The sequence below is a fragment of the Calliopsis andreniformis genome, chromosome 8, assembly GCF_051401765.1.
Source record: "Calliopsis andreniformis isolate RMS-2024a chromosome 8, iyCalAndr_principal, whole genome shotgun sequence".
Lineage (NCBI taxonomy): Eukaryota > Metazoa > Arthropoda > Insecta > Hymenoptera > Andrenidae > Calliopsis > Calliopsis andreniformis.
In genome coordinates, this window is record NC_135069.1 from 3,315,506 (window position 1) to 3,331,669 (window position 16,164).

Below are 16,164 nucleotides of genomic sequence, written 5' to 3' on the forward strand. Positions count from 1 at the left end.
GGTTCAAAGCGACAGCTATTTTGAACAGCACAGAGATCAAAAGAGCAAGATTGTTCCCCGTCCGATTATCATTCGCCGCCCCTTTGTCGCTCGTTTCGCCCCGAAACAATGGAGTGTCGCGGTCGAATGCGCGAGCGTGGCCGCGAGTCGAAAGCCGCAGGTAGTCGCGGGCGTGCCGCGGATTCCGCGACGCCGAAAACACCGAGTTAACTTTGCGGACAAAGCTGGGATCCTGGTAAACGGGACAATGAAATTCAGTGGAATCCAAGTTACGAGACCGCCGCGCTCCTGTCTCGCGGTCGGCGAGACACGATGAATTTAGGGGCGGCAGCTCGGTAAATATTCACCGACCGAATTTAAAAGTTCTCCCCTGCGACGTGATCCTTTGTTTCGCCTGGAACAGACGCGACAACAACGGGACACGTTCGCGACAACGAGGTAACAAAATTTCCACTGTGGATCGGCTTCAAAAATCGGAAAAAAACTGCTGATTCTTCCTGTTGCGAAGTACCGTCATAACTGTGACTGAATGTTGCTCGTAAAAATGATATTTTCAGTAAACAATGAGGAGGTATTTTTGAACGAAAGTTTGATAGATATTTGGAAAGTGCACTTAAATGTTCCGAGCTTGGGAGAAGAGGTAACTTCCTATCGAGAAAAAAATTATTCAGCGCTCCTGTGGAAATGTAGCTTCTTTAAGGGAATAAACAGAAGTATATAGTATCCTTGCATTCTTTTATATATCTATATTTCCACCTACATCCTTCAGGACAGTAAAGAAAGATGTCTCTGAATTGCACCCTAGACTCCTATCACCTCTTAAATCATTTTACCGCCCCTTGGAGCATCACCCACTTTAGGAACCTATGATATAGCCAATCAGAGGAAAGCAAAGAAAAGGGATAGTAGGACAGAAGGCCCTCCTCCTGTGTGAATGTTTTCCTTAAACCAATTCTTAAGAACCGAGCGTCGATTCGGTGATCGATGGCCGATAATCGACCGCGGAAATTCCTGCTGTCGGTCGTTGACGTATCCGGATGGACGAACAACAAAAACCAGGAGGAGCCACGTCGAGGCATTTTCTGGCGCCGCCGTGGTTATCGGAATTTCATTTGCGGCGCTCGATCGATTGCCGACTACCGAAAATACCCCGATAACTTCTAATAACACACCGCCCAGTAATTATCGCTAGGTTCTGGCTCTCGTGCATTAATTATCGCCTGGATAAATTCCTCTGCTAGGCCTCCAGCCTGCAGCTGCAGGAGTCATTGAACTTTTCCAGGAAATCAGGTACTATACGTATACGAAGTTGATCTGAATTCTTACTCACCAGCGATTATAACGCGAGCCGTGTGGCTGATCTGTCCCTCTCCATTCCTCGCGATGCAAGTGTAATCCCCGATGTCCTCGTTCTTGATCGTCGAGATCCTGAGCTCCGTACCGTCATTGAATATTCCGATGGTGGTGGACGGCTCGACTGGGCTTTCATCTTTGTACCAGAGGATCTCTGGTGTCGGCGTGCCCTCAGCTTGGCAATTCAAAATGATAGCATCGCCCACGTTGACATAGATCATCTCCTCCGGCGTGATGCTAAACTTCGGCGGCGCTGCGAAAACAGAAGGCAGGATTTTATTCCTCCTCGAAGGGAAAAAGCCATTCCGCGAGTCGCAAATGACGATGGAGTCGTCAGAAATTGATCAAAAGAGGAGCAGAGGAAAGGATTACTCGATCCAAGTTCGTCTTTATCGACTAATGGCATCGTGACGAGGACTTTTACGAGGTCGTCGAACGGACGAGTATGCGACAGAGGTGCATTACTTCGAAGGGACGGTATTAAGGGAACAATCAAACCCTCGAATCGCGTGGACGCATAGAAAACGCTTCCGTGGCGCTCCTCGAACGTTTTTATCTCCGACGAGTTTTCCATCCAGCAGAAATCACAGTGGGCCCTTCAATGACTTCGACTACCGCCACGGCACAAAGGATCGTCCATTTTCGCCACGTAAAACGCGCCCCTCGCAGTATATTCCAGAACAGAGAAGCTCGACCCAGGGGACAATGGAGAGAAGAGAGAGAGACCGTGCTTGGAAGCAAATCCGCGATGGAAAGCGATGGGAAAATTTATTGGAATATTGCGAGAGGGTCGAGGAGCTCCTTCTCGAGGGCCGTGCTCTTTATTGCATTTCGTCTCGGCTGATTCGATTATTCGACGCTCCATCGACCATTCTTGCGTGCGCTTAAATCCAATCTATTATCAGGAATGTACAATCGGAAGATCGTTAACGGATTATCATGGGGCGGGGGGTGAAGGAGAAGGAAGGGGAGGCGCTAAGCCGAAGGCGAAAAGTTGTGGACGGAAGGTGAGGGCAACGGTTCACGGGTATAACGCGAGCAAACGACCTGGCAGCGACGACTTCAAAAGTACAAAGGGAGCCTGAGCGCTTTCGCTGGTCGAGTGCTTCTCCCTTTGACGCCGCTGGCAAATCCTTAGTCGTCGCAATCGGCCGTCGCTGACGTTCCCCGTCGGTCTCGTCGAGTGTGGCCGTGGGCCCGACGAAGACGAGGCGGTGACGAGGCGGTGACGAGGCGGTGACGAGGCACGATGGGTGGAAATGCACCCCGGGAAAAACACCGAGGAGAAAACGGTCGAGGCGGGACGAGAGGGAGAGAGGAGGACGCGGCGTTTCCTAAGCCATCTAAATGTTTCTCTTCCTCGGGGCTGTTCGTCGTCGTTTATGGCCGAACAAAACGTGGCAATAAGTTTTCCTTTCTCCTCGCTGCCATTTTTCCTGCTCCTCCGTTTCTATCGTTCGGTTCACTGACCCCGTCGTCGACGTCGTCGTCGTCGTCGTCGTCGTCGTCGTCGTCGCCACGTCGACGTAACGCGTAAAACTTTATCGCGTCGCTCGACGAAAGAATTGAATTGAATTCCCCGGGAACGACACCTTCCTCCGCCTTCCCCCTTCTCGCCCACGCGTCTCTTTCACCCCCGACCCTTTCGTTTTTTTTGTTTTATTTATTTCCTTGTTTCGTTTCTCTTATCGGTGACGCTTACCGGATTTTCTTCCCCATTTTATTCTGACGGAGACGAATGCGAATCAGCGCGCCCCGTGGCTCCCTCCGCGAGGATATAAAAATTTACAAGTCTTGTAAAATACTGGGGAAACCATGGAGACACTTTGCCTGTGGGCTTGGCGAAGTTTCCCTTCGTTATAGGCGCCGTAAAAGCGCCGCTAGTCGTCGCGGCCGTAAAATCTTCTTAAGCTCGAAGTAATATTAATGAGTCGCTTCGAGGTGCAATCGAAGTAACTTTACGAACTCGGCCGCGAACTGGCTAGAACTTTCGACTGAAACTACGCTCGCGCGAGCCCGCCGCTGGGGCGGGGACCCTTATTACTGTAATTAAGTTCCTTTTAATCGATATCGCGACATCCTGTAATCTCCGTCTTTTGACAGAAAGATGGCTGAAATTTCTTCGGGAATATCAACGGTGTGGCAGAAAGACCTCTGTACCGTGAAATATTTAAATAGATCAATATCTATTAACCAATTGAATTTATAAAGTGAATTTATGAAGTAATACAGAGAAAACCTTCCAGGAATTTCTGTGGTTGGAAGGCAAAACGACCTGTCATATTTCAAAGAATGAGTTACGATTAAAGTTAGTTAGGAAGAAAAGTGTATTAAAAGAATGTTTTTCTTAAAAATAAGGGTTCTAGAAGTCACAAGTTCATAAGACAATAGGTACTGAAGTCGAATGCTATAAACGCCAATATCTCAAAAACAAAAATACCTATGTGACTTAGATCATCTTTCATTACCCTAGATTTAAGCATAAGATATCTACATATCCACTTGAGAGTCTTCTATAGTAGCTGATTTCGATATCCCTCCCAATTCTACAAACCATTCTACATATACCCCAATAAATATTTGTCAGTAAATTGAATTTTCACAGAGCTATTTGTAATAACTACACTCTCAGGTAGACACGCATTCTCAGGTAAACTGAACTCTCCAGAGGAGTACTCACCGTGGACATCCAGATGGAACCAGGTACCATTCTTGTGGCTGTTGGGCGACCTGTTGAGGAAGACGACCTTGCACTCGTACCATCCTTGATCGCTCTCGCGGATGTCGGTCAGGTTGAGGCTCGCCACGCCGTACGGTGAATTCGGGCTCACCCTCGAGACTCGACCTTCGTAACCCTCGCCACTGTGGGTCGGATACGACTCGTACCATATGTATATCGGTATCTCCTGCCCCTTGCACCAACACCAACACGCAACATAAACGAGGGATCGCCATGAACGCGTACAAACTGGTGCGAGACACTCTTCGGGGTCGCGTTCGAGGTTCAATGTCTACAGTCCTCGTCAGAACTGTGCCCGAGACTCCATAGCTCAGCTTCAGCGTTCCTCTGCTCAGAATCGCTCGAAGGGCCAAAAGAATATCGACGGAGGGTCGTGAGAATCGCGATCAAAGTTCGAGGCTCGCTCGCACCAGCTGGCGGGGTAATGAAATGACAAATGACGTGACAGGGGATGCAGCGTGTGTGAAGAGCGGGAACGATCTACGAGCGGTCGCGACTCGTCGCCAGGTCGGCAAGGTCTTTCCGCGCGTACGGTGGAACGTAACGAGGGCATGGTCCTTCTTCCCTCTAATCCTACACGTGTTGGAAGAGGGATCCTCTTAAATTTTCATGCTCGTTACGTTCGCCCGGCCGAGGACGCCACGACAACTGTCATTATCCATGCAGGCCTCTACGGCAAACAAAGGAGTCCGCTGCGCGCCGATGAAAAAGTAATCCCCGGGCGTGGGCGTGCGTGGGTAGAAAAGCAGGGAAACGAGGAAATACGAAAGTCGTGCAACGTGCCATGCAATGGGTTCATCGATCGCGGATTAAGGAATTCAGCGACGATCTCCTGTCTCCTTTACCAGGGATCGATGATCCCAGTCTATAGCTGGGTAAAGTCTGATACAGAAGAGAAGTACTAGAGGCGATGTACTGCATGCGAGTAATGGCTTGTCGTATTGATAAGGGACCGATAAGGAGTGCTTCCCGATCAGTCTTGCAGCCGTGTGTCGGTGCATTCTGGGACGATAGAAGAAACGATCCTATGTAGATGTGTGCCCGTGGAAAGTCGTGAACAGTAGCCAAGCGTTTGCACCGCGCGTGCATTAAAATGCCGAGTGCAGGACGCGTGTATTAAAACGAGCAGTGATAATGGGGCGCGTTAACGCGCTAACTGCTGCGTGTTTATTTGCACGGGGTACGCGCCGTTTCGATGGCAACGAGCAAATTACGCACCAATGAGTGCCATAATGGGATACGCCAACGTTCGGTCGGCTGCAATTTTCGAAACTGTTCTAAAAAAGATAAAGTTACTTTTGAGAAGCAAGGTAAATGGCCTAGTAGACGACCAGACCCCAGTGTTTGAACACTAACACTAATTTTACTTAATTTTGAACTTAAATTCCAATATTCTTAATAAAAACCAAGAGAAAAGAAAATAATATCATAAAATAATATTTCTTTTTAGCCCTTCAAGTGTCAAAAAATGCATTTTTAAGTAGCTCAATTATTAAGACATTAGACATCTGAAACGCCCTGATATCAGGACATTTTCCTCCGCGCTTTTCCACCGATTCTACTTGAAATCGCAGTCTCTCCCACATTTCCCGAGATCGTGCTCGTTTCGTGGTCGTCCCATCGCTCCGTCGCTCGATCGAGCCGATAGCAATCGAGATCGCGAGCGACGTCTGAGGGGCAGGAAAGTCGTTCGCAGAAACGGCGGGCTGTACTCGTGTCTGGCACGGAACGAGGCCATTCTACTGGCGCGCGTTTGGCAGACCGCGTGAAGGGGGTGGCAAGTGGAAAGACGGAAGAGTAGGAAGGAAAAAGAGTCGAAGGAGCAAGAAAACTCGCGAACGTGCCGTGACGATCGTACGTTGGCCATTGACTGCCCCAGTTGACGGTTTCTATTTCGAGCTGGCCTACTTGCGACGACGAACGGCGTCGTCGGCCGGTGTCGCAGTCGTCGCCGCCCGCGAACCACAGGATGATTTCAATATTATTCTCCCTCGAGCCAGCCGCGGAGGCCCCGTTCGATATCGCGATTCCGCGGGCGAGTTGCCGCGCGCTTGCTCCACAAAGTCCCCGGGACAAACAGCGCGGCTGAACGCGTTCCCGCGTCTCGATGTCTCGAACCGAGGGAGACAATAGGTCCTTCCTACAGTCGGGAAGTTCTTTTCCTTCGAGCGGACTTTCAAGCGATGAGAGGAGGAGTTAATCTACCTTGCAACCCCTTTCGAAATATCTGGAGACAGAGTATCCCCTTTATTTTATAAAAAAGGTCTGGTTTCCCAGTGTTCATAGATGAAGTTTTTGATAAATTAATTTACCTCCAGTTTTCGAGTTAGAATAACATCTGTACTAATAAGAAGAGAGAGTATTGTTGCTTAACACATAGAGATAGCTGATGAGAATTGATCGAATGAATCGATCTGAGAATGGAATACCTTCGATACTAAATTGTCAGACTATCACGAGTTATCTTCCCTAGAGAAGTTCCCTCTCCACTTATTCATCCACTGACTTACAGGTCTAAAGTCCCACCCCGTTGAACCGCGTTTCTGGGCTAAATATTAAAGAAGCTAGGCCTCGAGGCGCGAGAAGAATTTCAGATTAATAGAAAACAGCCAACGAGGAGTCGAGGAGGGTGTCGCGAAGCGGAATGCACGAAACTGGGATAAATTACGGGGCTGAATGGTACTTGTAAGGGGAGTGGGCCAAGCCACCTATTTTCTCGCGCTTCCCTGGCACGACTCTGCTTGGTTTTCCGATCTACGAGCCAGGGACGGAAGCTGAAGAGAGAAGCACGAGAGGGAAAACAAGCTCCCCTCTGCTAGGATACGCCGCGCTGTCACTAGCTACGAGTTTGAGTGGAATAAGTCGTGCACTCCCGCGCGAACGCTTCGCATTTACGCCCACGCGCGTCGCTCATCTAGGTCAGGTGACTTTGTTTTATTTCCCAGCCCTCTTTCTTTTGTCTCGCCTCGTTCTATCAAGTTTGCGCATATGAAACGTCGCATAAACGATGGACGGAATAAATTCAGGGCTCGCGGAGGGTCTCGTTGCGAGGAGCTCGCATTGCTCCGCAAAAATACACACCGTGTCTCTATAGCGGGCGATTATACTCCTCAAACAATGCATCCCTCAACTCCCACGATCCCTAAACACAGGAGGAGCCTCTCGCCAAGGAAGCTGATACCAACAGACGAGGGTCTCGCTTTCAGCGGTCGAAGAATGAATTTCGATAATTCATGTCACAGGCCCAGGGAAGGGGGATGACGCGAGCCAAGGAAATAATGCGACGCCGGAAGGCTCGCAGGAGCCTCCGTCGGGAGACGAATCGCTTTCCATACGCGCGACTTGCTCCGTGAAGGGGGAGCGTTGCGGTATGTGTTGCGGAAATTTTGATAATTCATCGACCGAGCGACGCTCCCCCGTCTCCCTTCTTTCAGTGGAATGAGACTTGATATTCGAAGGGGCATCGTGTCCTCCGGAGATCGAGGTGAACTCGGAGCCAACCGAACGAGTGAAATGTTAACGAGGCGCGAGCGCCCTGGAATGGCGTCGTTTCGAGGCGCCTGCTATCGCCGTTCTGCGCTCCTCGACCGCCTTATTCCGCGGCGAATTTAAGTGTAAATTGCCCAGCCACCGGATGGCCCGACGTTAATATTAATCGGGCAATTTGAAGGCGATACGAGAGCGTGACCCCGAGGAAGCGGAGCGCCTCGACGGAGGCGGCGTTCAACCCCCGGCGTCGTTCGATATTTACTTCGACGCTTTGTTTCAATGTCCCGACGTCCAGAAGTTTCCTCGTTCGCAGCACTCGCGAGCTCCTAGTGGGCAGATTCATTAACATGGCCAAGGGGGAGGGGGAGCGAAGTTCTTTCGAGAATCGTTTGAAGCTGCAGTTGCCGCGAGTTCGAGCGGAACTGGGAGAAGAGACTAAGGGAAATGGCTCCTTTGTTGCTCAGCGAGAGCCCATTCACCCGACGACTTCCAGGAATGAGTTTCGTGGAGCGAATCGATGTCATTTTTCAGGAATAATTGCACGCCTGGCGTTTCTATTTGCCTGCACCATAATTTGATCAGGAGTCGGCGGAGCTACTGCTTACGTTTAAACTTCGAACTATGTTCCCCTCGTGAGAACCAGAGGCAGGACGCGATTTAATGAAACAGCGGAATTCCGAGAAACTCGCTCGATTTACCTAGGCAACTTCGACGATGCACTTGCTCTTGGAGGAACTTATCGCGTAGACATCGCAGCAGGACAATTAGCTCTTCCACATAGGAGGAACCAATACGCTGAGTAGATCTGAATGGCCTTGCAATACAAGGCAAATAAGTGTTCCGAAACGACAACAACCAACTTGAATCTCACGATCGATTATTTCGCCCTGTGCACTCCAACGCGACCTCCTCTTATCGTGTTCTTAATGGCCACCTGTAATACCTTCAATTTTGTAACATTTTGCAGCGGCAGATGATTTATTCTCGCGATTCATTTGCATTTGTTAAATCTCGGGGGTATTTGAAAGGGTAAATTGCTGGCGCGGCGAGAAAATAGCGTAATTTCAGGTTGAAACGGCTGGTCTGAACAAACACGGACCGATTCCACTAGCTCGCTGTCGTGACTTATCGGACGAAGTAGGGTAGGGCTCGTTACTCTTTAATGGGCTCTGTGTTCATCATTTCTGACTGGTATAAAGTTGAAATTAAGTGGGCTTCAGATGAAATCAGTCCTTAATTATAATCCCTCTGCAAAAGTGACACTCCCCTAGAAGCACGAGTTAAACTAGCTATCCCGCGCGATCTCGAAGCTTGTAAATACCTGTTCAGTAGATACAGCGAGCGTTTGAGTGTAGGGCAAACGAAAAAGGCGGTTCCCGCGGTAATAAGAGCGGCTTATTGTATATCCCGACAAGAGCAAACGACTCGCGACGTTTCCATAGTCGCGCCAGAGGCAAGAGGATTCTCCTAACAGAGAAATGCACGAGTGTTTGGCCCTGTTCGTGTCCAGTATTTCTGTGGACTTCTTAACTCGGCTGTGTCACACGGGCATGACCTACTGCCCGTGGCACCTACGAGTGAAGAGTTCCTTGCACCTTTCAGAATTGGAGCTAGAGAAACGAAGAAGGGCTTCAGAAACGCAGAAGAGCTCCAGATCCCTGAATTATTTCTCTGTGAAGGATCTCACGAGTTGAAGGACATTTGTCGTATCGCGTGCTTCCGTTCTGGGTCCACTGTGCCATCTCTGGCACGCTGAAGAGCCTCAGCTGGAGTGACCGAGTTCGAGGAGCGTGTGGCTCAACTATTACCAGAACTTTCGAGACTCTCCGCTGTATGAATTACTCGAGCAGGCTATATATCCGCTTAGAGAGCCTTTATCGCCATCCACTCCGCTCACACTGTCTAGTCCCCTCGATTGATTTAATTTGAAAACTAAGAAGAGGATTCTCCGAGTGCGTGACGCTCGTCATGACCAGAGAACTTCAAGGATCACCCTGCTATTTCTGTACTCAAGGCCTCCTACCACCTCCTCAAACGAATCGGCGAATCCTCGAATGTCGATTTTTAGAAGAAACGACGATGAGAATGTTCGAGGGTCAGGTCCCGCTAATTATCTCGTTAGCTCATCTCGAGGGTGGCGTTAATAGCAACAATGGCAGAAAAGGGAATACGAAGCCGCCAATTAGCGAATATAACGAGCCGCGAAGCCCTGAACCTCTGCGATGCCAGAGAAATAGAAACAGAAGGGCGGGAGGGCGAGTGGGTAACTCCAAGTTGAAATCTGCACGTGGAATTGAGCGTCGGGGAGGGGGTTAACCCTGACACAGTTGAGTAGTTCAGGCTGGCCTCCCTGTGTTCTGCATTATGCATGTAGACCTCCTAACCCCGTAACGTAACACGTTCCTGCGTCGTACGATTTCGGGTCGCGAGTATCACCCTTTGATACCGTCTTAAAAATACCTTCCATCTTAGCTCTGACCCCAAACGAGGGTCTTCTAAGACTGTTCTCGAAAATAGCTGTGCAAAAAGAATGGCGAGAATCATCCCTTTGATACTGTCTTAAAAATACCTTTCCTCTCAGTTCTGACCTCAAACGAGGGGCCTCTGACACTGTTCTCCAAGGTGACTGTGCAAAAAGGATCGCGGTCAGTGGACTAAGGGCGTAACCGTCTGACAGGGACAGGATGACGCAGCCATTCGGATATCGAGTTCCACGGATGTCCGGTCAGGGGGTGGACAAGGGGAAGACCACGATATCCTGCAGCCCTACGTGGACGGAAGACAGGGATGAGGAATGGATTTTGGGGATCCTGGACGCCAGGCACATTCTCGAGCCATGTAGGAAGAAGCAGCTCGCGGGGTGGTTTATGTAATGTAAAGCTGGCCACGCGGGGGTGGTCTACGTTGTCCTATTTTTAAGCCAACTACGGGTTAACCGGCTAACGTTCAATCGATAACGCGAGAGCAGCGTGTTCTCGAAGCGCCGCATCGACAACCGCAAAGTTGTCCCAGAAGTTGCCGCGGAGAGAACCCAGGAAGAATTTATTTGCCCAGGCAATCGATTAATTTCAGAGTCGCGAGGTTTTGCTGTTCCCTCTGACGATCCTCTGAATCGACGTCTGCAGGGGAAACATATTAATCGTTCAACGTCAACCCGATTATGTGACTGTTTCAGAACCATCCCCACGACTTTACAGCAGCCCCTGCTTCGCGAACCACTTCTTCCAGAATTACGGAATTATAGAGAGAATTTAAATTGTACGGCGAGGAACTATGCAAAAGGTCCCCGCCGCTGTTAGACAACTTTCGATAACTTTCTAGCAAAAACTTTATGACGTCGTTTTACCTCGCGGATTCATCGCTGCGCCGTCGAACTAAAATTAATTCCACCTTAAACTCCCATAACAAGATTCCCTCTCCTTATATCTGGCGAAAGACTTCGCCGGGGCTTCGGCTGAATTTACATTCGAGGATCGAACTCTCGGGCCGATCTGCATATTAACCAGGGAACCGCGTTCCTCTTTCACGCGTCCAGCCTTGAAAAACGCTCCTCCGCCGTCCCCTATTAGTTGCAAATTATCCGTGGCTTCTGGTGACTCTGCGGTACATTTGGAGCGGAAAATTACTCCTTCGTACGAAATAGTAAACGCGAGCACAGCGGGCTCCCTTTTTTCCCTCTTAAACGCGACAGGGACCTCGAGTCGCGGGTCTCGCGAAATAAAATTGCGGGCTGCATAGCTTCGCGCGATTTCGCTTCTTCGAGGAAAACCTAATTACGGGCGGCCCTCGAAACAACGGCTTCCACTTCCCAAGAAATGCCGGGATTTGCATTTCCTGCTTGTTTACGCGGGGGAAAATAATTAACCTAGAGCAAAAAGGGATGCTGCTGGAGGCTCTGACTTTTTATTCCAAGAGGACGTTTCAGTCGGGGCGAGTCTGGAGAAATATTCGGGTGGACCTTGGATGGGAAACCTGCCAGGTTGCGGGTAACTTTCGCAGAGGCGAGGGTGTTTCTCTTCGGGGGGAGCAGGAGCCAGGTTTCCCATTGGGGGTGAATGTCTTCCCGAGCGGAAACGCCGGAGAAATTGAATTGCAAGGAGACTGTATTCCTCTTTTTCCCACAGAGACGCGTGCACTGTGTCCCGCGAGGTATCCAGCAAACTTCTCCAGCCTGTTTAGCAGCTCCTTCCTGAACTATCCTGCACACCTACGCTTCTCTCTTTCGTTATTCTGACTTCCCTGCCCAGACGCCGCTGCTCTTGTTCCTTTTCCCCTTTTCGCTGTTCGCGCAGTTGACTCCTGTCTCCATTTGTTTCATTAAATTACGCTACACTGTGCGGCCTTCCCCTCGCGGCAGAAACGTCCGACCTTCCCCATGACTGGACCACTGACCCCCCTCGACCTGCCTTTGGCCACCCTGGCCATCCTGTCTGTGTCTGTCGACCCCTTTCGAAAATAGAGGAGCGTGGCGAGCAGGAAGAAAAACTCGCCTCGTTACCCTCGCTCTGCTGCACCTCTCCCTCGAGCATTAGCACATTTTTCCGAGAACGTTTATCTCCTTTTCTTTTTTACCTATTTTTTTTATTTTGGGAGTCTTTAGGAAGTCCTATAAAAAATTGCAGGGGGTATGAAATATTTTGGAAGTACTAAATGACTGCTAATATCTATTTCTCTGCTGTGGGGAGTGGGGAGATTATGCTGCGATAGAGATTAATGTCTCGATTAATGGGTACTGAATTGAGTATAGAGACTGCATAAAAAGGATACATACTTGAGTTAGACTAGAATAGTTAATAAGTAGAATTAGGTTTGCCTTCTTCCTATGCACCCTCTCCTATTCGCTATTCCCTCAGAAATGCGATTAACAATACAAGGGGAGACACACACCAATTACGTTCTCCAATCATGTATTATCGAGGTTCAGTCAATTACTGCTTCCGCAAACAGCCGCATCGAAACTACCTAACACGAGTGAACGCGTTTGTGGTACACTCAGGTGGCGACGTAACGCGTTTCAAGAGATTCTCAGATGTGGTCTGAGAGCGAGTTTCACGGAAGATCAAGTAACCCTCTATTCCCTGTGTTCCATTAATCGGAACGAGAATATCGCTCGAACAAACGGGAGGCGATTGAACAGTGCCAGATGCTGACATCTCGTCGCTTGCCATTGACTTCCTGAACAATCGTCCTCGGGGTGAGGCTTCGCCCACTGGGTTCCCATGCAAAAAACGAAAGCTCCATGAATACTGGTCCATCTTGCGCGCAACGAGGATCTTGTCCACGCGGATTTCGCGAGCGTCTGTTAGCGCGACTCTAGTGCAGGTTTCCTCTTTCATCCACTCACGCAGAAGCCCGAGAGCCACCAAACAGCAAATAAAACGCGCCCCCACGTTCAGTCTCTGTTGCTGCCACCACGCATGCCCCGATGGTTCCAAAAAAAGGAAGGAAACGCTGCTGAAAACACGGTGCATCAGCGGTGCGCCCGAGTTCTGTGCCGAAATTATCGACCCTTGGATTTTTTCGAGCTCGCATTTTCGGCTGACCTACCTCGCGGTTCTTTCGACTATTTCGAACCCGTACTTGCTGGAGGTTATAGAGGTTTCAGCGAGTCTCAAAGTCCTCGAGATGTCATCTATCTTTCGTAACGATTGCAAAACTGCAACGCGTGAAGAGCGACGATACGAGGAGGAGACGGCGGCAAAAGAGGCGCGTGAAAAGTGATCGCCACGGCCATCGCGGCCGGGGAAAAAGTCGGACGGGAAGAGAAATTAGTTGTCAGCCGCAGTGGCACGGGGTGAATCGAGGGGCGAGGGAGAAGGTTCGTTCAGGAGCCTCGGGCCTCCCCCCGTGATTTATGCGCGCATAAAAAAGAAAACAGGTTGCCCCTCTTCCCCCGCAGAGCTCCGTCACGCGAATCGCTTGGAAATGGAAATGGCGGTAGTGGCGCATCGTTTCCTGTCGCTCTGCATCTCTAGCTCGCTCTCACCACCGTTTCACGGCGAGTTCTCGCGGAGCTTTTCTCCAGTGACACATTAGGCAGACGTCTTAATTAATTTCATGGAGAGGAACTCTTGAATTCGAGGACGTTTGGAGCGTTTCGAGTAATGGTACAACACCCTATTCTACTTAGAATTAAAGAGGTGACTTTTGTTAGTCTGTAGATACATGGTCTTCCAGGATAGGTGTGGGTTAGGACTGTCTCGAGTATTAGTCAGACACCCTGTTCTACTTAAAACCAAGGTGTTAGACAACAGCTATAAATAACTCTGAATAGTGATTCTATATGCTAAAATAAGACGAAAACCAAGAATAAGGAAATTATATTTGAAGCTTCGTTTCCGAGTTATTCACAGGTAAAGAGACGTCAAAAATGTACCTGGTACGTTTGACTTCACTTATTCTACTGACACCGCTGTGCCTAGTCTGACTACTGCACGCCAGCAGTAGAATGAATACTGAGGCAGACATATTTCACGCGAATTTTCAACGTTTCTGCAACAATTAATTACTGTGAAACGCAGTCTCAAACGCAATTGCGTTACTCTTCATTTTCCTCCTATTTGAGCATGAAGAATCACCCTTTAAAATTTCTGACACCTGTTGTCGAACCTGCTGTGTATCTAGATGCACAGTAGTTGGTAGCTAAACAATGGAACCATTAGACAGATGAACTTCGATTATTCCCTCTGGTATACAGTTTCCATTATTCGATTTACCAAGACCGAGAGTACAGTAGAATAACGAGAAAAACTCCAATCACGAGCTACCGAAATCTGTTCAAATTAATCATAGGAAATTAGGTCTCAAATGAACACTTAAGTTCAGACTTCGGTCTCAAGCCCCTTAATCAAAGCTCTACTGATCTGGCAATCAGTTTATATCACATGGACACGGAACTGCGATCGTAAAGATAGTCAATGATCATGGTCGACGCAGGGTGCCAGCTCGATCCTCGCAAGAGACCACTGAAGCGCGGAACCGGACACGATTGTCACTGCGACAATCATAGTATTGTCCCGCGGAATCGATCGATCGATTAATTAATTACACGACGATGGATACGCAGGTTTGCCGAGTCAATATTGAATTCACAGTTAATGCGTTTCGGCCAGGCCGTGCAGTATATAATCGCCTCGAAATCCAGTATCGCTCGGCGCCGCTGCCTTGCTTTGCGTTTCGTTCATCGGCGAAAAATTACGCGGTCGAGTTCCCCTGCGGTCGATCACCGAAAATTGGGACCTCATTATGCGCCTCTTGCACAGTGCACGGATAGTGCAACCGAAAGGGGTCGACTTCTCGCGTAATTTTCCACTTTGCAAAGTAGACTGCGTCTAGAAGTGGTGATGAAGGCGTTTAAATAATTTCTCCACTCTTTTTGAAACGCTCGAGTTTACGCGAAACGAGCGCCCACTAGTCCCCTTTCCAGGAACAAGGAAGATTAAACGATAACGACGGCTGCGACCATATGTTCGCACGTGACAGGGAGATTACTCTGGCGAAAACTAGCATGCAGGGTGCGACTGGCTCGCAATGACAACGAGATAATGCATATCGCAGGCACAACTATAATTTTTGGTAATTGTATAGAAAAGGGCGCACCTGTGCAAGATCGATGACTTTTGTGTTATCGAGATCAGCGTCCTGAGTAACATTCAGTTATACATATGACCATCCTTTAACTTTTATTATCAGGATACTGATCTCAGCAATATATATCAAGGTCTTCTGCTCTCTTCTATATAATTACCTAATTTTTTACTAGTACACCAACGATATGAGACCATTCGTTTTGCGAAATGTTAGGTACGAAGTTCTACGGTGCGCGAGCTTTGGGATTGTCAACAGGGATTTACTGTTCGTCTGAACGCGCTTGCGTTGATTAAAAGCTCACACGCTTTCATGCAAAAAAAAATATCCCAGCACTTTTTACGCGGATAGAGCACGGTTCAGGTCACAGATTTTTCTAAAAGGTCGCGGTTCTAGTGACAGGATTCCCTTTGACCAAATCCACCAGCTGCACGCAGTCGTGATTCATGCAAAGCACCAGAGGTTAGAGAGACAGAGACGTGATTTCCTGATTTTCCGCCACCGAGAGGAAGGGAAAGTGCACTACCCTGTATTGTTTCCTCGTGATCGACGAGCTTAAAATTATTTAGTCTTAAAATTATTACCAATTGCAAAGAAGAACGTGATCCCCCAAATGCCACTTTTTCCCCCAATGTTCCCCCAAAGGAACATTTACAGTCAATTAACATTTAAAACCCTGTGAATTTCACAGAATACCTTGAAAAGGGAGCTCGTCGATCGAGAGGGCAACATCAGAATTACTTAGAGATGGATTTCGGATAGACGTTTAGATACGTTCCTCTAGATTGCCATAAGAGTACAGAGAGAAAAGAGAACTCGTTGTCAATTCTCCACGGAGTGCTTGACAGGTCAGATTGAAAGGCAGTGAGTGTAATGAACGGTAGACGAGGAACGCCCTTTCTCTCTCTGGAAACGGTGCAACGAACTCTCCCGCGATCAAAGAGATCAGTACGCGCGAATAGCGAGCGGGGACGCGCGAGCACGCGAGGGGACAG

At 48.9% G+C, this 16,164-nt stretch overlaps 1 protein-coding gene across 2 annotated transcripts in view; it reads right to left on the minus strand.

Annotated features, from left to right (window-relative positions):
* Nucleotides 1-16,164, minus strand: part of LOC143182613 (protein turtle) — a 39,556-nt gene that overhangs the window by 15,758 nt on the left and 7,634 nt on the right. For both annotated transcript variants that reach the window (XM_076383725.1, XM_076383724.1), the window contains exons 4-5: nucleotides 4,034-4,265; nucleotides 1,331-1,606 (exon numbers count right to left, since the gene is read on the minus strand). In XM_076383725.1, coding sequence (XP_076239840.1) covers nucleotides 1,331-1,606; nucleotides 4,034-4,265 — 508 coding nt within the window. The remainder of the gene's footprint in view (nucleotides 1-1,330; nucleotides 1,607-4,033; nucleotides 4,266-16,164) is intronic.